Here is a 22,870-nt window from a genome sequence, read left to right on the forward strand (position 1 = left end):
GGTCATCCATGGGCAAGATGTAGCACCTGCTTAGTGCCCCCGCCCCCCCCAAATCAGGGTCACATGGAGCCATGGGAGCAGGTGGTGCATATCATGAGTCCTGGTTTTGCAACCACGGACGCCAGGCAGACAATCTCTGAAGAGTATTGACAATGGCTGGGATTACCCGTCTTGTAAGGACACTGCCCAGACGAAGGCAATGGCAAACCACTTCAGTAGAAAAGTTTGCCAAGAACCATCATAGTCGTGGACCATGATCGCCCACAACATGTAATGATGACAAGATAGAGTAGATAGTCATTTTACCAGGGTGGAAATGTTAAATACTTGAGGGTACAGGTTTTAGGTGAGTTTAAAGGAGATGAGCGGGCAGGTTTTTAGTTGCCACAGAGTGGTAGGTGCCAGGGGAGGTGGTAGAAGCATACAGTATCAATATTTAAGAGGTATTTAAACAGATGTTTAAACTGACAGGGAAGGGAAGGATATGCATCATGTGCAGGCAGATGAGTTTAGTTTACATTGCATCATCGTTGGTACCAAAGGACCTGTTCCTGCATTGTGCTGTTCTGTGTCCTATGTCCTAAGGAACCAGGCGCACCTGAAGACATCCAGTTCTGCAGTTTTACGCTCCATCTAGCTCCAGGACCAGCTACAACAAAGGTTGTGGGCTACCCAATTGGGAGTGGAGCTCTGGCGGAGTTTCTAAACTCAACCCACTCACACTGTAGCCAATCTAAGCTTCACTCGGGCCCAGCACACCAACCAGAAAGCTGTCCCTGAGCTCAGCACCACACCACATTTTCCATTCCTCCACAGGATTGTAGTTACACTTACTGACCTCTAACAACATGGAAGGAGATCATTTGGCCTATCTGGTCGCTCTATCATCTCGCCGTACCCCACCTGCTCAATAATCCCTCACCACCGCACCTGACTCTTCCCTCCATGAAACCAATACTGGGCAATGTCATAAACACAAGAGATTCTGGAGATGCTGGAAATCCAGAGTGTAACACACAAAATGCTGGAGGAATTCAGTAGGTCAGGCAGCATCAATGGAGAGGAATAAGCGGTCAACGGTTCGGGCCAAGAACTTTCATCAGGACTAGGACAATATACAGTTCACAATTAACCTCTCAAGCCGCATGTGCAAACTCCACGCAGGTAGCACCAGAGGTCAAAAGTAACCTGAGTTCCAGGAGCTGTGAGGCAGCGGAGCTAACACTGTGCTCCTCTGCCATTCTAGTAGAGTTCTGTTGGTAGAGTCAAGGAATGCCCAGAGTCATACCCAAGTATAACTATATTAATGACCTTGCATGGTTTCTGTCACTCATCAGTGCTATACCTACACATCACGTCCAGGCATCAGTTTAAATTTGAGGTTTAGTTTCCCATAATTTACTGATACAATCTGCACTTGAGACTGCATTTGAAGTATTGGAGGATTATGAGCATTTCTGGGTCCCTTATTCAAGAAAGGATGTGCTGGCATTGAAGATGGTCCAGAGGAGGTTCACAAAAATTATCTCAGGAATGAAAGGGTTAACGTACAAGGAGCGCTTAATGACTCTGGGCCTGTACTGGCTGGAGATTGGAAGAATGAGGGGAGATCTCATCGAAACCTATCGAATATTGAAAGACCTAGATAGAGTGGACGTGGAGATGATGTTTCCTGTAGTGGGGGAGCCCTAGACCAGAGGACACAGTCTCAGAATATAAGGACATCCTTCTAGAACAGAGATGAAGAGTAATTTCTTTTGCCAGCGGGTGGCAAATCTGTGGATTTCAATGCCACAGGTGCTGTGGAGGACAAATCATTGGGTATATTTAAAGCAGAGGTTGATAAGTTCTTGATTAGTAAGGGTGTTAAAGGTTATGTGGAGAAGGCAGGAGAATAGAATTGAGAGGGATAATAAATCAGCCATAATGGAATGATGGAGCAGACTCAATAGGCCGAATGGTCTAATTCTGCTCCATGTCTTACGGTCTAAATCTCAGGTTTGCAAAAGTCCAGCTCTCAGGTTCAGCAAAGTCGGTCAGTCTTGTCACTGGTTTGCTTTTGCATTCAGTAGGATAACCCAGAGGGCTGGTAGAATCCTAGATTCTCCCATTCTTCTCAACTCTAGTGAACACAGGCCTAGTTGACCCAATCTCTCCTCATATGATAGTCCCTGAGCTGTGATTGTCAGTGAGCTGTCATTGCACTCCCTCGGTGGCCAGTATATCCTTTCCTAGATAAGGAGACCAAAACTGTACTCAACACTCAAGGTGTGGTCTCACCAAGGCCCTCTATAATGAAAGCAATACATCTTTACCTTTGTAATAAAATAAACTCTTGCTGTAAAGGCTGACACGTTTTTCATCTTCTTTAACAGCTTTGCACCTGCCTGCTTGCTTTCGGTGACTGGTGTACAAGGTTCCTTTGTACATCATTCCTCACCATTTAACTATCACCCCACCTTTATATTTTCCTGACTGAGGTGGGTAACTTCACATTTATCCATATTATACAGCATCTGCCCATTCGCTCAACCAGTCTGAAGCCTCTTTGCATCCTCTTCATAACTCACAAACACAGCGGGTTTCATATCATGGGCAAATATAGACATATTGCATTTGGTTTCATAATCCAAATCATTGCTGTATATTGCAATTAGCTGTGGTCCAAACACCAATCCCACCCAGAGTTACTACTTGCCAGCTCAAGAAAGACCTTTTCTACCCTCTGCTTCCTGTCAAGCAGCTAGTTTGCAATCCATCCCAGTAAATTTGCACCCAATCCCACAAGCTTTAATTTTGTACAGTTTATCAAGTCATTTGAAAGACCCAGAGAACATTGAGAGCTTAAGTTCCTAGGAGTAAATATCAACACTAGTTTGTGCTGGTCCAACCATGTGGATACCATGGCCAAGAACACACATCAATGCCCCGACTTCCTCAGAAGGCCCTCGATGACCCTCACCAATTTATACAGATGCACCATAGTGAACACCCTATCCAGATCTATCACGGCTTGGTGTAGCAACTGCTCTGCCCAAGACCACAAGGAATTGCAGAGAGTTGTGGACACAGCGCAGTCCATTACAGAAACCAGCCTCCCCTCCACTGACTCCAACTACACTTCCTGCTGCCTCGGGGAAGCAGCAAATGATCAAAGACCCCTCCCACCAGTCTCAGGACAGCTTCTGTTACGAGACACTTGTATGGCTTAAAAGAATCTTTTATCTCCCAATCTACCTTGTCATAACCCTTGCACTTTCTCTGTAACTCTAACACTATATTCAGCATTCTGTGTTCCTTTTTATTTCCTTAACATCCTCATATATAGCATGATCTGTCTGGATGGAATGTAAATCAAAAGCTTTTTGGTACCAATGACCAATTTCTCATGGATGCTCTCATTTCTTTCCACATCCCAGACACATTGGTAGGTTAACTGACCACTGTAAATTGTCCCCAGGGCACAGGCAAGGGAGAGAATTAGGGTGGAGGGGAAATGATGGGAGATTAAAATGGGACTGTTATAAGCGAGTGACTGAAGGTCAGCATGATGGGCTGAAGGGTCTGTCCCCATGTTGTGCTTCTATATGATTCTGCGAAGTGGGAAGAGAAAGCGGAAAAAGAGGGAAAGAAGACAGGGTGGAAAGAGAGGGTGAGAGGGAAAATGAGGAGAGAGGTGGACAGTAAGATATGAAAGGAAAGAGGAGAGAAAAGGGAATGGGGGGAAGAAGAGAAATAGATAAAATTGAGGAGGGATGAGAGAAATAGGGAGAGGTAGGTAAGGAGGGAGATGGGGGAGAATGAAAGCGAAATGAGGAACAGTGAGAGGGAGAAGAGGAAAGAGATAGAAATGAGAACGGAGCATGAGAGGAAAAGGAGATGTAGAGGAAAAGGGAGCAAGAGAAGTGGGAGGAGGAGCAAAGAAGAAAGAGGCAGTAACAGAAAGATAGAGGGGAGGAAGGGAAAGAGGGAGGAGGAGAAGTAAAGAGGGAACAGAAAATGAGTAGGGCTACAAAGAGGAAAAGGGGGGAGGGAGATGAGGACAGAGAAGTTTGAAAGAGGAGAAAGGAGGACAGAGGGAGGAATGATGAGAGTGGATGATGAGGAGAGAGGAGTGAGAAAAAGAAGATTGGGAAAGAGGAGCAGGAAAGGATAGTGAGAAAGAAATGGCAGGGAAGCATTTGGGTGTGGGCTACAAAGAGAGGTAGGAAAGAGCCCAGTGGAAGATGCTCCTGTGTGATATTCTCACTTCTAACAGGATCACTTGTTGGGAACGATGGATGGAAGGGAAGATGGAGATAAGGATGATGGCAAGCAGGAGCCAGAAAGCATCTATGAGACTAACTGTCACTGGGAAGGATGCAGTAATGAGTTTGATACTCAAGATCAGCTCGTGCACGTGAGTAACTGTGTAAAGTTTGCTTTGAACCTCTGTATGAGACATGTAACAATGTTGCCAAACTTTGGGTTGCCCGAAAAGTTTCCAGCATTTTAAAGGAGCACAGGAGCATTAAAATAACCCATTTTAAGTTTCTTTGAAAATCTTTGTGTAATAAAAACATGGCAATGTCATGCATCAACCAGTTCAGCTGTGAGAAGATAGATTTGGACTGGGAATGTGCTGTGCCTGATGATGGGCAGGACCAACACCAACGATGGGAGAAGGCACTCTTATCCTCTGACAACGGTGAATTGCAGTTGGTAACTCAAGACCTGACTAGTCACTTTAACTTTAGCCTCAATCAGCCTGCTTTTCAAAGTCTCTTGAGAATTTGCATCACTGGGTTTGGAGGTGACATCAAAGTCCTTTCCATGAAGACTGTCACATCAGAAGAACTCCAGACTAGTTCCCTGGGTTCTGTTCAATGTCTTTGTAAAGGATATAGTGTTAGCAGCTTTCACTGTCCATCCCCAGTTGCCTTCAGTGATTTATCCTTTTCTTGAAATGCTGCAGTCCACATGGCAAAGGTCCTGTGGGTTTCATCCAGGTGCTCTGGTTTCCTCCCGCATTGTCACATTGACCTGAAATATTAACTATTTTACTCTCCGCCCTCCCTGCAACTTAACCAGTTTCTTTTGTCTCCTTCCTAGTTCTGATAAAGGATCTACAACAAGGAATCTTAGCTCTGTTTCTCTCTCCACAGATACTGCCTGACCTGCTGGGTATTTCTAATATTTTGTGTTTTCACATCAGATTCCCAGCATCTGCAGGTTTTTTTGCTCTTCAAACAAGAAGCAAAGATACAGTGTAACCAGTTGCAATGAAATCCTAGTTAGTCCAATAGTTTCTGGCTCATTACTCTGCAGCAGTAGTGATGTTGTATGTGATATGAAACTGAAGTGGATGTCTCAGATTTCAGTTAATATTTGCACTGGCACTCTGGACGGAGCTGAATTTGCTGGTTACAGCCAGGGAGTCAGCCTCAGAAGTCTGTGGTCACTGTTAGGTTTGATTTTTTTTCCCCCCAGGGCCACATGGGGCATTGACACTACCAAAGCTTACAAATCTACAGTGGCCACTTGGACCAGATATCAAAGTGTTTCAGAAATTGTATCTTAGGGAGAAGATAGGGGAGTCTGGGGGAAGTGGGGAGGGACTGTCAATGGCTCAGAGGGGAATGGGAATGTGAAAAGCAACACACACAAATTGCTGGAGGAATTCAGCTGGTCAGGTGGCATCTATGAAGAGGAATAAAGTGTTGACTTTTTGGGCCAAGACCCTTCATCAGGACTGGAAAGGAAGGGGGCAGAAGCCAGAATAAGAAGGTGGGGTTAGCGGAAGGCGTACAAGCTGGTGATTGGTGAGACCAGGTGAAGGGGAAGGGTGGCGGGGAGGATGAAGTGAGAAGCTGGGAGATGATAGGTGGAAGGTGTAAAGGGCTGAAGAAGGAGGAATCTGATCTGAAGGAGGAAGTATAATTTAAAATAGTTGACCACAGGGAAATCCCACCTTTTCTGGCAGATGGAGCAAAGGTGCTCAATGAAGTGGTCCCCCAATCTATACCATGTCTCACTGAAGCACAGGAAGCCACACCGGGTGCATTGGATACAGTCGATGACCCCGACAGACTTACATGTGAAAAATGTCCTCACCTGGAAGGACTGTTTAAAGCCCTGAATGATGGTGAGGGAGGAGGTATAGGAGCAGGGGATAAGTGCCAGGAGGGAAATCAGTGGGGAGGGATGAGTGGTCAAGCGAGTCACGCAATGTGCTTGAATTGTTCAGGATAACTATCCGTTTCAGTCAGGTATCTAACTTAACAACCACTTCAAGTCACACACCAACTTGATTTGGAAATATATTCCTGTCCCTTATCATCACGAGGCCTAAATCCTGGAACTCCCTCCCCAACAACGGTGTGGGAGCACCTTCACTAGAAGGATTACAATGGGTCAAGGAGGCGGCTTACACTGACCTTCTCAAGGGGAAAATAGGGATGGGCAATAAATGCTGGTATCAACTTTGTGAACTATATCACATGAAATGCTGAATACCTCAAGCATTTCTGTGGGTGACACATGAAAGAATTGGAAAACATTATTCAGCTCTTAGAAATAAAAGCTGCATTAGCTCAGTAACCAGGTATCATTGACCTCCTTTCCATAATTTGCAGCACATTAACAATGAGCACATTCATGGAGAGAAGAAGGAGTTTGTTTGCCATTGGCAAGAGTGTTCAAGAGAGCAGAGGCCGTTTAAGGCCCAGTACATGTTGGTGGTTCACATGAGGCGACACACAGGAGAGAAGCCTCATAAATGTACAGTAAGTTCCTTTTCCTGAGTTTCATTATAATTCCAAGCTGGCATTTACATTAAATGTACACTTAATACGTGTTTGCGTGTGTGTGTGTGTATCTAGTTTGAAGGTTGCAATAAGGCCTACTCCAGGCTAGAGAACCTGAAAACCCACTTGCGTTCCCACACTGGAGAAAAACCCTACGTCTGCGAGCATGAGGGCTGCAATAAGGCATTCTCAAACGCTTCTGATCGAGCCAAGCACCAAAACAGGACTCATTCCAATGAGGTAAAGCCCTTGATCTATATTCCCACTTTCAGGGAACTATAGACCTGACACTATAGAAGGGAAGTGGCTACCATGCTACCATGAATAGGTGGTAAAGGCCATCCACTATGAATCAAAGCAATGGACCATGAGCACAGGTTCACAGTAATGGGCAAAAACAGGGGTCCCCAACCTTTTTTGCACCGCAGACCGGCTTAATATTCTTGCGGACCAGCCGACCCGGGGGGGGGGGGGTGGGGGGCGGGTGTGTTCAAGTAGGGTTAAACTCACCTCAACATGTCTTTTACAGTTAGGATTGTCAACTTTCTCACTCCCAAATAAGGGACAAAAGTAGCAGTCAAATACGGGACACTTGGGTTTACCCCAGGAAAGACTACCATGACCATGAAGCCTTGCGCGGGCACCTCTGTGCACATGCGCATATGTGACATGCGCATGTGTGTACGTGCCAATTTTTTTGCCCACAAATCAGCTTTGGTTTAATCTTCCCGACTATAAATGTACGTACATTATTTCTACTTTATATAGGCTGTGTATTTATCATATCATTCCTGCTTTTACTATATGTTAGTGTTATTTGGTATGATTTGGTAAGTTATTTTCTGGGTCTGGGAACGCTCGAAAATTTTTCCCATATAAATTATTGGTAATTGCTTCTTTGCTTTACGCCATTTGGGCACGAAAGGTTTCATAGGAACGCTCTACCTTAGCGGGGGAAATATGGGACAAGGGCAATCCCGTATGGGACAAACCAATTTAGTCCAATATACGGGATATCCCGGTAAATACGGGACAGTTGGCAACCCTATGTTTAAGTTCAACAGGGCATGACAGGGAATGATGAAAGGTGCAGCTGACTCATATCGTTTCCTCGCAGCCCGGTCTCACATGCTCTGCGGCCCGGTGGTTGGGGACCGCTGGGCCATGTGCAGGATGAGTGAGAACAAGCACTCTGACATCGAGAGCAGAGATGATCTGGAGCCCATGGCCTGCAGAAAGGTTGGAAACAGAGCCTTCAGAAGGGAATTGGATAGGTGGATGTGGGTTCAATTTCATTATTTAAGGGAAATTTTGATGAATACATGGATGGGAGGAGTATGGAGGGCTATGGTCCAGGTGCAGGTCAATGGGGCTAGGCAGAGTAATAGTTTGGCGCAGATTGGGTGGGCCAAAGGGCCTGTTTCTGTGCTGTCATGCTCTATGACTCTATAAGGGTTAATAATTTGGAGGGAAGCAGGGAAAGAGGAGGGAGCAATGGGACCGTAAGGAATATCTTTGTTCTGCTTCATAATGGTTCTATGATTCTTTGATTCTTCACAGATGTAAATGATTAGTGAGACAAGCAAAAGATTTTAGTCTTTCTGTGGGATACCTGACAAGAAATCAGCCTCAAAGTGTTGGAGGAAATGTTGATGACATCAGTTTGATTTCTATAGCATGTTCAATGCAGCAAACAAAATTTGGCATGAATCACAAAAGTGCAAGACAAAAAGCTGGGCTTTAGGAAGATTATGAAAGGAAGGAGAGGGGGAGAGGTTCAGAGAAGGAATTCTGAAGGGTAGGGCCTTGGTCTGAAGGTACGGTGACCAGTGGGGTAGCGATTTGGATTGGATTGGTTCAAGAGGTCAAAGTCAGACAAGTATGAAAACTTCTAAACTAGGAGCCAGTTGAGTCAGTAGAACTTACTAGGAGCTAGCACAGGTCAGTACAGTAAACTAGGAACCAGTGCAAGTCAGTACTGGGATGATGAGTGAACAGTTGTAAAGCACTTTGTAATGTCCAAATGTATTGTGAAGCACTGCGTAAACAGGTTAGGATGTGTGATTTAATTTGTTTAAATTAAATTGGTTTATTATTGTCACATGTACCATGGTACAGTGGGGAAAAAAACACCAGAGATTCTGCAGATGCTTGTAATCCAGAGCAACACCCAAAAAAATGTTGGAGGAACCCACAGGTCAGGCAGCATCTATGGGAAAGCATAAACAGTCGACGTTTTGGGCCGAGACCCTTCATTGGGGTCCTTTGTTCTGTAGGCTATACATACAGATCATTTCAAAGCATCCATACATTGAGGTAGTACAAAAGAAAAGCGAAAATGCAGAATATGTTCCAGTTACGGAGAGAGTGCAGTGCAGGCAGACAAATAAAGTGAAAGGGTCATGACGACGTATATTAGGAGGTTATGGAGATGGGGCAGTACCACACAAGGATGTACATAGTTTCAGTGAGGGGGTCAAGAGGTGGGCAGATGAAGTATAATATGGGGGGAAGTGCCATCTTACTCCATACCCTGCCTATTAGTCCCACTGCCACCCCCTGCCCAACCATCAACCTACTTTTAACCACATTGTTCATGCTTCCAACAGAAGCCATATGTTTGCAAGATCCCGTGCTGCACCAAGCGATACACAGACCCCAGCTCGTTAAGGAAGCATGTTAAGACTGTGCATGGCCCCGAGGCACATGTGACCAAACGGCAACGTGGTGACATTAATGTGAGAACTCCCACGACACAAGATGGAATAAGGCCTTTGCCGGGACAGAATGGAGAAATTCAGCATGAGGAGAGGTGCAGTACTGCCACCAGGAAGATGGAAGATTTCCTGCAGGGAAAATTAATGGTGCCGGACACTACCAGGGTAAGTAAAAGATCCATGCAGGACAAAACCCAGTGATGAATTCTCCTGGTCATCTCTTAATGTTTGAAACTAAACCACAGACACATCGAGGGCTGGGGAGGAATGCGGTGTACACAGAACAATGCTCCTGTTTGCTAAAAAGTGCCCTTTTAACCTTTTAAAAGACTGTGGATAGAGGCGCTTCCTGTGTACGGGGAAGTGGGCTTCAATCCTGACCTCAGGTGCTGGCTGTGTGGAGTTTCAAGGTTCTTCCTGTGACCACATGGATTTCCCCCACCCCAGGTGTTCCAGTTTCTTCCCACATCGCAAAGATGTGCAGGTCAGTAGGTTAATTGGCTGCTGTGAGTTGTCTCGAGTGCGCAGGTGAGTGGTGTTGATGGGAAGAGGCCCCAGGGAAATGTGTGAGGGGGAATGGCATTACTCCAAGTGTCTGTGCGTCACTTGAGTTAAATAGCCTCATTTGATCTCATAAGAGAATGCGGAGAATATATGGCACACTGGGAGAAACCCACCCCGCCTTTCCTTGACAGTGTCGACTCATTCTGAGAGATGCCAAAGTCTTTTTGGTTACTTAACTACGGGATAATCACTCATGACTTTTGCCAGAGCGTTAAAGTATCTATTATATTCACAGGATGAAATATCTGAACTTTCTACAGGGAGGCTTGTGGTAAGCTTGGCTTCATACAACACAGAGACAGGCCCTTTGGTGCATTGCATCCATGCTGACCGTCCACCACTCATCCTATTTTATTCTCCCCACGTTCCCATATTCTACCACTCACTACACGCTGGGGCAATTTATAGCAGTCAATTAACCCACTAACCTGCACGTCTTTAGGATGTGGGAGGAAACTGGTACATCTGGTGGAGACTCACAGATTCACAAGGAGAACATGCAAATTCCCATAAACAGCGCCTGAGCAGCTAGAGCTGTGAGGTAATGGCGCTACCATTTTCACCACTTTGGTTCCCTTGGCTCAAGGGTCAGAAACTGAGTCACCTCAGAACCCATAGGTACTGTAGATCTACGGTTGAGATCCTTCTCACATTGAGGATTCATCATCAATGATGCAACACATGTTGGGGGATTAGTTGGGAGGTTGAGTTCAAGAGCCGTGAGATGATATCGCAGGTCTATAAAACCCTGGTTAGACCTCACTTGGAATAATGTGTTCAGTTCTGGTCACCTCATTATAGGAAGGATATGGAAGCTTTAGAGAGTGTGCAGAGGAGATTTTCCAGAATGCTGCCTGGATTAGACAGCGTGTCTTATGAGGATAGGTTGAGCGAACTCGGGCTTTTCTCTCTGAGTGAAGGAGAATGAGTGGTGACATGATAGACATATACAAGAGGAAAAGAGGCATAGATTGAGTGGACAGCCAGAGACTTTTTCCCCAGGATGGAAATGGCTAATGCAAGAGAGCATTATGTTAAGGTAATTGGAGGAAAGTATGTGTGTTTTTTGTGTGCAACTCAATTGTGTCTCTGGCTGTTGTTTCCATTGATATAGTGATTTCAACTGCTCGTTTGAATGCAAGCTGCGTTTCAGTTAGGAGTAATTTTTGAATGCTTTCTTGTAAGATTCCACAAACTAAACAATCTCTCAGTACATCATTAAGGCCATCACTGAACTGACAATGCTCAGACAATCTCTTCAATTCAGCAAACGTAAGCTGAAAAGGACTCCCCTTCTTTTTGATTCCGCTTATGAACCCTAAAGTGTTCTGCAATCAACAATGATTTTGGTTCTAAGGGTTCCTGCTTTACTATGACAATATCAGGAAACCTCATTTCTGCAGGTTTGACTGGAGCAGTCAAACTTCGAAGCAAACTACATGCCTTTAAATCTAAAGCACTTAGCAAAATTGGTGCTCGCTTTTCATTGGCTATTGCATTTGCTTCAAAATACAGTTCCAATAATTCAGTATACATGAGCCAATTATCTGTTGTGTAATCAAACTTGTCAGCCTTTCTGATGTAGCCAGCCATTCCTGACTTTTTTTAAATGATCAGTATCACTCAGTACTCACTCTTCATGAACCCTGAATTCTTCCATTTTTTTGAGTTTCTTTAAATAATCCTGATAGTGTCTTCCCTTCTGAAGAATGCTACTTTTTAAAAAAAAACTCAACCCATCTGTGCATGTGCTGGCTGTTTCTTTTTACTCGATGTTGCTCTCCAGTGTTTTATTTTATTTCGAACGTCTCACTGCAATATGTTGGTAGCCATGTTGGGTTTGCTTTAAAAATACCTCATCGCCAAATGTTATGCTTTGTAGCTTCAAAACATTAAACTAATTCAAAGAAAGACATGGGGAGTCTAAATATATGGGTGTAGTTCGAGTTTACTTACAGCGAGGTGTGCACGTGTTGTGAAAGTGTAATGATATATGCAATTAACGTATTTATACGTGTAACCCTCAGGCTCGGCCAGCATGTGTTCGTCTAGGGGACGACAACTTCTGGCCCCGCCAAACTGAGAAATCTCATTTGTGTGGAGGCTGCGTGATGTGTTGCCCAGTTACAAATCCGCACCGCAAAATATCAGACAGTACACCATATGCAATTAACTGATTGAATTTAATAAATCTTAATCTGGATAGAGGGTTAGTAAAGAAAATAAAAAGTAAAAGGGCTCATTTTAAGGGAAAAGTCAAAAGTGCACATTGGAGTTCACTGATACAGCTATTCATCAACCATCGACCTCCTCCGAGCATCGCCGACCTTTGGACCCTCGCTCCCAGTCCACTTCGTCCAGTAGTCTGGCAGCTCTCTCCACACGTGTTTTTCCTCTCCATCTCCCGCTGACAAAGAACCACAAAATCTATCTTCCAGACTAACAAAAACATCATTGGATAGCCCCCACATTCCAAAGCCCCGTTATCTCTAGTCATAACCGAAACATTGCTGCTACAGGGAAACCATTACATTAGCAGTGAAACGTTACAGAGAGGCCATTACATTAGCAGTGAAACCTTACATACATATAACCTGTAATGAATTATTTAAACAAACAAGAATGCTTAATCAACCAATATGCAGTATATATGAGGTTACTCAAATATAACCGAAATATTAAATACTCAACAAGTAGTTGTTCCTGAATCTGGTGGTGTGGGACATCAGGCCTCTGTACCTCATGCCCGATGGTAACTGTGATTAGAGGGCATGGCTTAGACTGTGGGGATTCTTGATGAGAGATTCTGCCTTTTGAGGCCACACCTTCTATAGATGCTGTCAATCATGGGAGGTCTGTGCCCACAATGTTCTGGGCTGTGTCCACTACTCTCTGCATTTGAATTGCTGTACCAGGTCAGCATACTTTCAACAGTGCCTCTTGTTAGAATATGTTGTGACAGAAGAGACTACAGATGCTGGAATCTAGAGCAAAAAACAATCTGCTGGAGGAAGCCAGCAGGTCGAGCAGCATTGTGGGATGAAAAGAATAGTCTGGAATTGTCCTTTCCCTCACAGATGCTGCTCGACCCATTGAGTTCATCCAATAGATTGTTTGTTGTATTAGAATATTTGGTGAAATACCAAGTCTTTTTAAGCTTCTAAGAAAGAACAGGCATTAGTATTCTCTCTTTGTGACTGCATCCATGTGCTGGACCTTCAGGTCATTCAAGAAATTTGAAACTGTTGACCCTCTCCACCTCTGACATCACCCCCTCCCCCATGAGTTCTGACAGTGTGATCTCCTGACTTTCTCTTCCTGAAGTCAATGGTTCATTCCTTATATTGGCAGAGACCCAGATATGAAGAACTAATGCATAGCCTGAGGTAAGGATGTTGTGTATGGAGCACAAAAGTTCATGGTAAGAGGAAGACGGGAGACTCTTGGTAAAGCAGATTGTTCTTTTTGTTTGTGTTTCAGAAGTTGCAGACCAGCCCTGGAGGTCGATCATCGAGCAGCAGTGAGAGATCATTTCAGGGAAGCACCAACAACAATGACAGCGGAGTGGAGATGAATGTCAATGGCGGCGGCAGCTTTGAAGACCTGACCAGCATCGAAGACGTGCCCTCCATAGATTCCACGGTTCATTTGGGTGCTGCGGATGCTGGGCTGCGCAGGAATGCCACAGCACTGCAGCGGTTGGCCAACCTGAAGATTGGAAAGCTCAAGCAGATACGCAAACCCATGCCGCCCTCACGGGCGGTGAAACTACCCATGATACAGGGCATCGGTGAGCAATCCGGCCACGGGAAATCTTGTAGATCTTATTCGATTCCTGTGGAGGCGGTCAGGCTGTACTTTTACCCCTGTGCTGTCCACTTTTATCAATGTTCAAACAAATGGGCATATACCTCCCTGAAAGTGATCATGGATGTAGATAGGATGGTAAAAAAGGCAGATAGTATGCTTGCCTTTATTAGACGTGGATTTAAGTATAGAGTCGGGAAGTCATGTTGTAATTGTATAAAAAATTGGTTAGGCTGCACCTGGAGTATTGTTTGCGGTTCTGATTGTCCCTTTACAGAAAAGATGCGGAGGTTTTGGAGAGGGTGCAGAAGAGATTTACCAGTATGCTGCCTGGATGTGAGGGTTTGAGCTACAAGAAGAGGTTGGAGAAACTTGTTTTCTCTGGAACAATGAAGTCTAAGGAGAGACCCGATAGAAGTTTATAAAAGTTTCTGTGACACCCATGACTGAAAACAAAGTTTAAACAAAATCATCAAAGTACCTGTGTTCTGCTAAGGATGTGGCCTGGTTCCTAGCTAGAGGGAGAGGTTGGGCATGTTAGCACATTTTCCCCTTGGAGCATAGGAGACTGAGGGGTGAGATTACAGAGGTGTATTAAATCATGAGGGGCATAGATAGGGTAAATGCACTCAATCCTTATCCCAGAATTGGGGAATGAAGAACTGAAGAGCATAGGTTAAGGCGAGAGGGGATTGATTTTATAGGAACCTGAGAGGCAACTTCTTCACCCAGAGGGTGGTAGGTATATGGAACGAGCTGCCAGAAGAAGTGGTTGAGGCAAGTACTTTAACAATATTTTAAAGGCACTTGGACAGGTCTAGAGTGATATGGGTCAAATGCAGGGAAATGGGACTAGTTAGGCCCAAAGGCCCATTTCTGTGCTGTGACTATATGCTGTACAGAAGTCTGAGAACAGCGTTGTCTCTGTAGCCTTTCTTCCTTTCATTGCTTGCAGCTTTGCCTGGAGAAGTCGCCACATGTGTATCCTTGGCACAGCCGTGTCACCGCCTCGCGGAGCTGTCGGCCAGAGATCCCGCAGCAAGGAACCAGCTCACCGAGCGCCGCAACAGCACCACCAGCACCGTCAGCTCAGCGTACACGGTCAGCCGGAGGTCATCCACTATCTCTCCTTACTTGTCCAGCCGTCGGTCCAGTGAAGTCTCCCTGGTGGGGGGCCGTGGCAACAACGGTGCCTCTGGCGAATCATACAACCCCATGTCACCCGACTCCTCACAGGGATGCAGCGAGGTAAGCCAGTGTTCCACGCTCCCGGGACTGCCCACCCTCTCCCCATTACAGCAATACCGCCTTAAAGCCAGGTACGCCGCGGCCACAGGAGGACCGCCACCCACGCCCTTATCAAACCTGAAGCAGGCGGGCACCAATGTCAGTGAGTTGAGCAACCCCAGCAGGCCCACCTTCCCAATTCACGGCCCTTGCCGAGGCGGGGACGGCAGTTTCCATGCCTATGGCGCAGCCATGCTCAGACACCAAGACGTCCTCGCCATTGACTCGAGGCGAGCGAGTGACCCAGTGAGGGTGGCCGACGGTGCGCAGTCGATGCCGAAGGTGCAGCGATTCAACAGCCTCAATAACATCAGCCCTTCCATGGTCCCAAGGAGAAACTACAACCCGCAGCACCTTGCGGGCTCGGAAACAAATCTCCACGGTTGCATCTACTCCCCGCGCCCGCCAAGTATCACTGAAAATATCCTGATGGAGGCTGTCACCATGGAAACGTCCAATCAAGCCAATCCTGGGCTTCCTGCTGACATGGCACCTTATCAGAATTACCAAGGGGCCAATGTTCCTTTATTAAACGATCATGTTTGCAACACACAAACCGCAGAGCTTCACAGTCCAGTGGGAATGCCCAGTCAACAGCTCTACGGCAGCTCCAATAGAAATGCAGGAAACATGCAGGTTGGCTTAGCCCAACAGGCCCCGATGGACAGTAACATGGCACAGCAGCAGTACACTGTCAATCAGTTCCAGAGCCAAGGACAGGGATGTTCTCATGAGAACAACATGCCAGTGCAGTGGAATGAAGTAAGCTCAGGGAGCATGGATGTCAGCTCCATTGAAATTCCGAATCAGCAGAGCATTGAGCCAAACCTGGTCCAACTTAGTCAGTGCCTTAAACGGGTCAATCAGAGCCCACATTCTTCCCAGTACTTGAATAATTTTATCCAGCAAAACGTGAATGTGACTCACAATGCCCTGAGCCAGCAGAGTATGTTTAATCATGATCAAATGGCACACCCTGGATATCAACAGATTAAACCAGAGCATCTGTTGCACCAGACAGTGCCAATGTTAAATCCCTGCCAAAGCATAAAGCAAGCAATAGCAACCAGGCCAAACTTCAACCTACCTAAACAAACCATAGCTAGCACCGAAGAGATGAGCCACGGCAGCCAGCAACAGATGGAATGCTCATCACGTTCCTGCTTTGATGCAGCCGCGAACTCAGGAATGCACAGCTCCCCATTACGGAGCCGAGTGCACACGCCCATGATGCAAGTCAAGGAGATGATGGTGAGGAACTACATCCAGTCACAGCAGGCCCTCATGTGGGGTGAGCCGCAGCAGAGCAATAGTGTCACACCACCACTGGACGTCAACGTTGGCAGTCCAATCCAAGCTATATGTAGCCCTCCTCACAGCCTCAGGACCCAAAGTCAGCCATACTCAGCTTACGGTGATTGCCAAAGTCAGCCAGGTTTACTAAGTCCATCCTCTCAAGAAGGTCAAATCCAGCCAAAGACTTTGATGAACCCAGGTGGCCAGTGCTACAGTCCAAGGATGGTGCCCCACCCTCCATCAGCCCAGAAGCTTCTCAGCAGCCAAATGGCTCAGAAAGAGTACCTGTCGCATGCAAGCCCTGTTCACAAGCCAACAACAGTCAGCACAGAAAAATCAATCAATCTTCCACCAATACAGTGTGAACTGGAGACACCAGAAGATGGGAATTTATTGTTTTACTCTAGACAGATGCAAACCCAGCAAGGAAGGCCACAGTTGAGGAAGCAGATGTCAAACTCAATACAGATGCATTCATTACAAAACAACTGTGCGCTTCAGCAGCAGATGATGCTGAGCATGGACCCTATGAAGCTTGACTCATCAATTTACCCAGAGGCCAATCAGATGTCGAGTTGCATAGACTCCTTGGATCTTCAGCATTCTCAGATTGACTTTGCAGCAATTTTGGATGACGGAGGAAATCCATCCCTGACAACAGCCACCCTGACTCCCAACATCATTCCAAACATTTCTCAAACGTCCTCTTGCCTAACAGCTCCCTACAATCCCTTCACGTTGCAAACAGGAATGTCCAACATGGCTATCAGCGACATGAGTTCAGTGTTGACAACACTGGCAGGGGAAAGCAAGTTTCTCAATACCATGTCATAATGAGACAACCATTAGTCTCTTGCTGATGAAATGAGAGGGTGTGGCGTGTATTAACTTCACAGTACTGGAACTGTAAGTTCCAACTTGCCTCTTGTCAACAGCCATTCAGAATGTAACAGTTCAAATGTCTTATCAGTGAAGTTTGACCTGCTAAGCAAGAGGAAATCATGCAATATTTTGACCAGATGTCGTGTCCTACCCCAACTGTGCTCAGAATATCTATTCCCCAAGCCATTTTGTGGCTGAGAGCAAGCTATGGGCTGAAATTAGGCTCCAAAGATAGATTACACTTGGAGACCACACAGACAGTGAGTCAGACAAACACTGTGTTTGAATCTGTTTCTCTTAGTCAGTTTTTATAAAACATATCACTGTCTGTTTAGGTATAATTCAAATGGACAGCTCTTGCCAGGTGATGCAATCAGCTCCCTGCATCTCACCATGCACCCACACTCTTACCTTTTGTTCCCAAAAAGGAATTTCTTAAATACGTGTTTCAGTATCTCAGGAATTATCAGCACACACCCAAAGTTCAAAGGTCAAATTCAGAGTTGTAACTTGAGGCTGAAGGGGCTCCTGCCCACAATCCCTGAATTGACCCATCACACCAGATTTTACATGCCAAAATTGTCTTTGGAAAAGAAGTTACATACGAGATGGGTAGTTCGATAATACTCAAAATTGATGAATTCACTGTATTCATAGTGGAAGGATGTCACATTTACATCCTCTGCATTTCAAATACAGAAAGTCTCAAGTACTTTTCAAAAAACACAGATTTTAGATGCTGGCAGCTGACACTATACTTTTATACAGCATACTATCTTTACTTGCCAAAGTTGACACAATTAGTTTGCAAAGCTCTAAGATAAATATAACTGGGATATAAACAAGATGTTAGTTTGGTCATCAGGATTATTTGACATGAGATACAAATTGAATGAAAATACTTTAATATTGTGTCACTGCACAATACACATCTCAAAATATACATTGATTTCATCAACTTTCACACTGTGCTCAAATTTACTTGTGATCCATTTCCAACATTTCTATCCCGTATCTCAATCTCTCTCTGTCTCCATCTCTAGAGACAGTCTAACTACTGATATATTTTATATACCCACGAACTCTCAGTTATCTGGATTATACCTCTTCCCACCCTGTCACTTGTAAAAATGCCATTCCCCCTTCCCTCAATTCTTCCGTCTCTGCCACACCTGCTCTCAGGATGAGGCTTTTCATTCTGGAAAAACTGAGATATCCTCCTCCTTCAAAGAAGGGAGCTTCCCTTCCTCCACCGTCAATGCTGCCCCCATCCACATCTCTTCCACTTTGCACACATCTGCCCTCTCCCCATCCTCCCGCCACCCTACCAGGGATGGGGTTCCTCTTGACCTCACCTACTACCCCACCAGCCTCTGCGGCTAGCACATTAATTTTCCGGAACTTCTGCCACCTCCAACGGGATCCCACTACCAAGCACATCTTTCCCTCCTCCTTACTCTCTGCTTTCCGCAGGGATCGCTCCCTAACCGACTCCTTTGTCCACTCTTTCCTCCCCACTGATCTCCCTCCTGGCATTTATCCTTTTGCAAGCGAAACAAGTGCTACACCTGTCCCTTACACCTCCTCCGTCACTACCATTCAGGGCTCCAAATAGTCCTTCCAGGTGAGGTGACACTTCACCTGTGAATTTTCTGGGGTCATCTTTTGTATCCGGTGCTCCCGTTGTGGCCTCCTGTATATCAGTGAGACCCAATGTAGATGGGGAGACTGCTTTGCCGAGCACCTTCGTTCAGTCTTCCACAAAAAGCGGGATCTTCCAGTGGCCATCCATTTCAATTCTACTTCCCATTCCCATTCCAACATGTCAGTCCATAGCCTCCTCTACTGCTATGACGAGGCCACACTCAGATTGGAGGAACAACATCTTGTATTCCGCCTGGGTAGCCTCCCACCTGATGGCATGAACATCGCTGCTCGAAGTTCCCATAAAGCCCCCTCCCCCCTTCACCATTCCCATTTCCCTCTCTCACCTTATCTCCTTACCTGCCCATCGCCTCCCTCTGGTGCTCCTCCCCCTTCCCTTTCTTCCATGGCCTCCTGTCCTCTCCTATAGGATTCCCCCTTCTCCAGCCCTTCATTTCTTTCACCAATCAATTTTACTTCACCCCCCCTCCCTCTCCTGATTTCACCTATCACATGCCACCTTGTACTTCCTCCCCCCGTCCCCACATTCTTAGTTGACTCCTTCCCCCTTCCATTCCAGTCCTGCTGAAGGGTCTCGGCCCGAAACGTCGACTGTTTACTCTCTTTCATAGATGCTGGCTGGCCTGCTGAGTTCCTACTGCATTTTGTCTGTTGCAATATGTATGAATCCCAGCAGTGGGTAATCTCTAGTGTTGTATGCCAGCATTTTCAATGAACATACAGGTACGTATTGACACAGTACTCCACAAGGTCAGTGCCCAGCAGCACTGTACCAGTCCTACACAGTGTCATACCCATCTCCATCCGTACTGTCCCCCTGTGATAGAATGACAGACTCCATCCCACTGGTACTGTACCCCAGTGTTATACAGTGACAGACCTGTCCCCACCGGTACTGTATCCTGGTGTCATACAGTGACAGACCTGTCCCCACCGGTACCGTACCCCAGTGTCACACAGTGACAGACCCGTCCCCACTGGTACTGTGCCCCGGTCTGAAACAATGACAGACCTGTCCCCACCGGTACCATGCCCCGGTATCGTACAGTGACAGACCCGTCCCCACCAATATTTCATAAGCACCTCTCTTTCGGCAAAGTTGAGAGTGTATAGCATTACTGCTGAGAACACCATCACATTTTTTGTTAGCATTTATTGCAACATCATAGGTACAATAATTTAGCTTTACTGAAATTTTTCTGACATCTACATCTGGTGAAAGGAGTGATTAAATTTATCCATCAAAATAAAATGTCTGCACTTGAATTCATTTCAGTTCAGTTCTTGTGTAGCTTGCACAGTTTCGATTTTGAATATGGACTTTTGACACCAGCAACATACCTGGCAGTTGGTGGGAAGGAGTTCTTCTCTACTTTAGCTGTAGTTATTTTGGAACCTGCCCTTTATGATGGTATTAATTACTCATTAGCAGGTATAAACTGAAAGAGCATTGCATCCTCTTTCGCTGAAAAAGTGAACTTTCTGATTGACTTTTTTGTAGATAGCAGGTGAGTAGAATTCACAACAGAGCTGAGGGACAGTGAAAAAGCATTTAAAAACTTTCCAATGAGCATTCCCTCTTGGTATGGAATTCACAGCAGTACGGACAGGGCCTTTTTATGTTACAATCTGCAGATTTTTGGACACCCCTACTTTCGAAAGAGCTCACTGAAATATTATCAATTTTCCATGTAACATCTCTGCATTAATCAGACACTACTGTCTCTGAAGATCACAGGCTGCCAGGTTCACTGCTGAAGGCTTCTTAAGGGAGTTACTTTGGATACTGATAACAATCACTTCTATGGATGCTTGTGTGGCAATTCTCTATTAAACAATGCACTAATCATTGATAACTCATGCTCATCAAAACTAGCCATTGATTGTGGGACATCCTGATTCTGTACTAGGGGAAGAAAATGAAGAAATATTCATATTAATCTGTGGAGGTACAGTTATGTATCCAGTAATTTTGTGTGTTTTCCAATTCATGGACAAAATCAACTTCTGCATGTCTGTAAAAAGGGAATCTGTTCCTTATGTAGGGACAGCCTATGATAGAGAAATTACTTTTATGCTGTATTTTTTTGTATGTAAATCAAATGCTTAATTACTATTACATAGAGTTCTCTTTATTTACAAAGAATCAGAGGAGACAGATTGTACATGGTCAGTTTATTGTTTTGGTTCTTTGCAACGTAACAGCGCCTTGACAGAATGATCAGGTATTTTTGTACTTTTTTTTCAAATAAAGCTGTGCAACAACTGGCAGTGTGCACGTGCTATCTTCTGCAACGACGTACTTGGTTCTCAACGAAGCCCAGCTGTCTTGAAATGCCAAGCAACTCCCACCCTGAAAGAAAACTTCCTCTGATAGACTGACGCTAAGAGCAGAAGAAACATGAAGGATAAATAAATCAGTGGTCGCAGTTCCTGCTACTGCACAGAGATTCCTCAGGCACCAGTGGTTCCTCATCAGAGTGTGGAGCGTGAACACTGTCAGGCTGAGGGAGTCTGGCCCAAGCAGAGCTGACAATCTCGTTCTGTGATGTAAGCAGCACTCCAAGTGGGTAAATCGTTAGGAACACACTCATATTTTGCATATTTTTCTATAATATAGGAAGCCATTTGGCCCATTGAGCCTATGCCAGCTCTCAGAGCAACCCCATCAGTCCCATTTCCCTCACTAAATTTCCTGTAACTTATTCTCCCAACATCAGCTTCCCCCAGATTCTACCCCTCAGCCACACACTAGGGGCAATTTACAGTGGCCAATTAACCCACCAACACTACGTCTCTGGGACATGGAAGGAAACTGGAGAACTTGGGGGGGGGGTCACAGAGAACATGCAAACTCCACACGGACAGCACCAGAGGTCAGGACTGAACCCAGGTCTCTGGAGCTATGTGACTGCTGTTCTACCGGGTGCAGCATTGTGCTTCCCTGACCAAGGCGTTAATTCCAGATCATCAATGCATTGTTGTACTCAGTTTGGAAATGTAAGGAGTGTGCTTTGAATAAAACAGACAATATTCTTGCTGTGACTCTGGCCCATTGTGATATAAATTTGTCAATTCATGAAACGGCTCCCAAAGTCCAACTGTTCCCTACAGAAACACCGTGCCTTGGTGTGAGCTCAGCTTGCAGTTTTGTGCTTTCTACTTCAGAACGGCTGTATTTAGGTTCACCAGACTGATCCCTGGGGACGGCACTAGAGGGGCAATGGTTCGGTTAGGACTGTAGTTACTGGAGTTCGGAAAAATGAGAGAGGATCTCAAAGAAATGTATAATGTTCAAAGAGAACTGGACAGGTTGGATATGGGGAGGATGTTTGAATAGACGGAGAATCCAGACCCAAGGAGTCACAGCCTCTGGGTAGGGGTACGAAATACAGAAGTGAGATACCTTCTGTGGAATTCTCCACCACAGAAGGCAGTGGAGATTATGTCATTGAGTGTACCCAAGAGGAGATGGATAGGTTTTCCAATGTCATGTGGATCAAGGGAAGTGGGGAGAAGGCAGGAATGTGGTACAAAGTGGATGATCAGCCACAATGGTGTTGGATGGGGGAGAAAGTGGCCAAACGGCCTTCTCCTGTTCTCCCACTTTCTATGCTCCCAGGTTTGAATGGCAGACAGGCTTTGACGTTATACAAACTTTGGCACCAAAATTGGTGGTGTGGTGGACAGTGAAAAATGTCTGAGATTACAATAGGATCTAGCTCAATTGGGAAGGTCGGAAGGGAATAGCAGATTCCCTTGTCAATGTTGAATGCACTTGTCAATAGGCCAAATGGCCTCCTACACTGTAAGAAAATATGGGAAATGTGCATTGGTCATAACCATTTATCCAATCTTGCAGTCAGG

At 45.5% G+C, this 22,870-nt stretch overlaps 1 protein-coding gene across 1 annotated transcript in view; it reads left to right on the top strand.

The window, feature by feature from the left end:
* gli1 (GLI family zinc finger 1) overlaps nucleotides 1-21,373 on the top strand; it is a 149,805-nt gene extending 128,432 nt beyond the window's left edge. The window contains exons 9-14 of the mRNA XM_063037327.1: nucleotides 4,259-4,399; nucleotides 6,615-6,764; nucleotides 6,861-7,025; nucleotides 9,395-9,667; nucleotides 13,547-13,856; nucleotides 14,829-21,373. Coding sequence (XP_062893397.1) covers nucleotides 4,259-4,399; nucleotides 6,615-6,764; nucleotides 6,861-7,025; nucleotides 9,395-9,667; nucleotides 13,547-13,856; nucleotides 14,829-17,290 — 3,501 coding nt within the window. The 3' untranslated portion in view covers nucleotides 17,291-21,373. The remainder of the gene's footprint in view (nucleotides 1-4,258; nucleotides 4,400-6,614; nucleotides 6,765-6,860; nucleotides 7,026-9,394; nucleotides 9,668-13,546; nucleotides 13,857-14,828) is intronic.
* Nucleotides 21,374-22,870: the final 1,497 nt, after the last annotated feature.

This window comes from Mobula hypostoma, chromosome X1, assembly GCF_963921235.1.
Source record: "Mobula hypostoma chromosome X1, sMobHyp1.1, whole genome shotgun sequence".
Taxonomy (NCBI): domain Eukaryota; kingdom Metazoa; phylum Chordata; class Chondrichthyes; order Myliobatiformes; family Myliobatidae; genus Mobula; species Mobula hypostoma.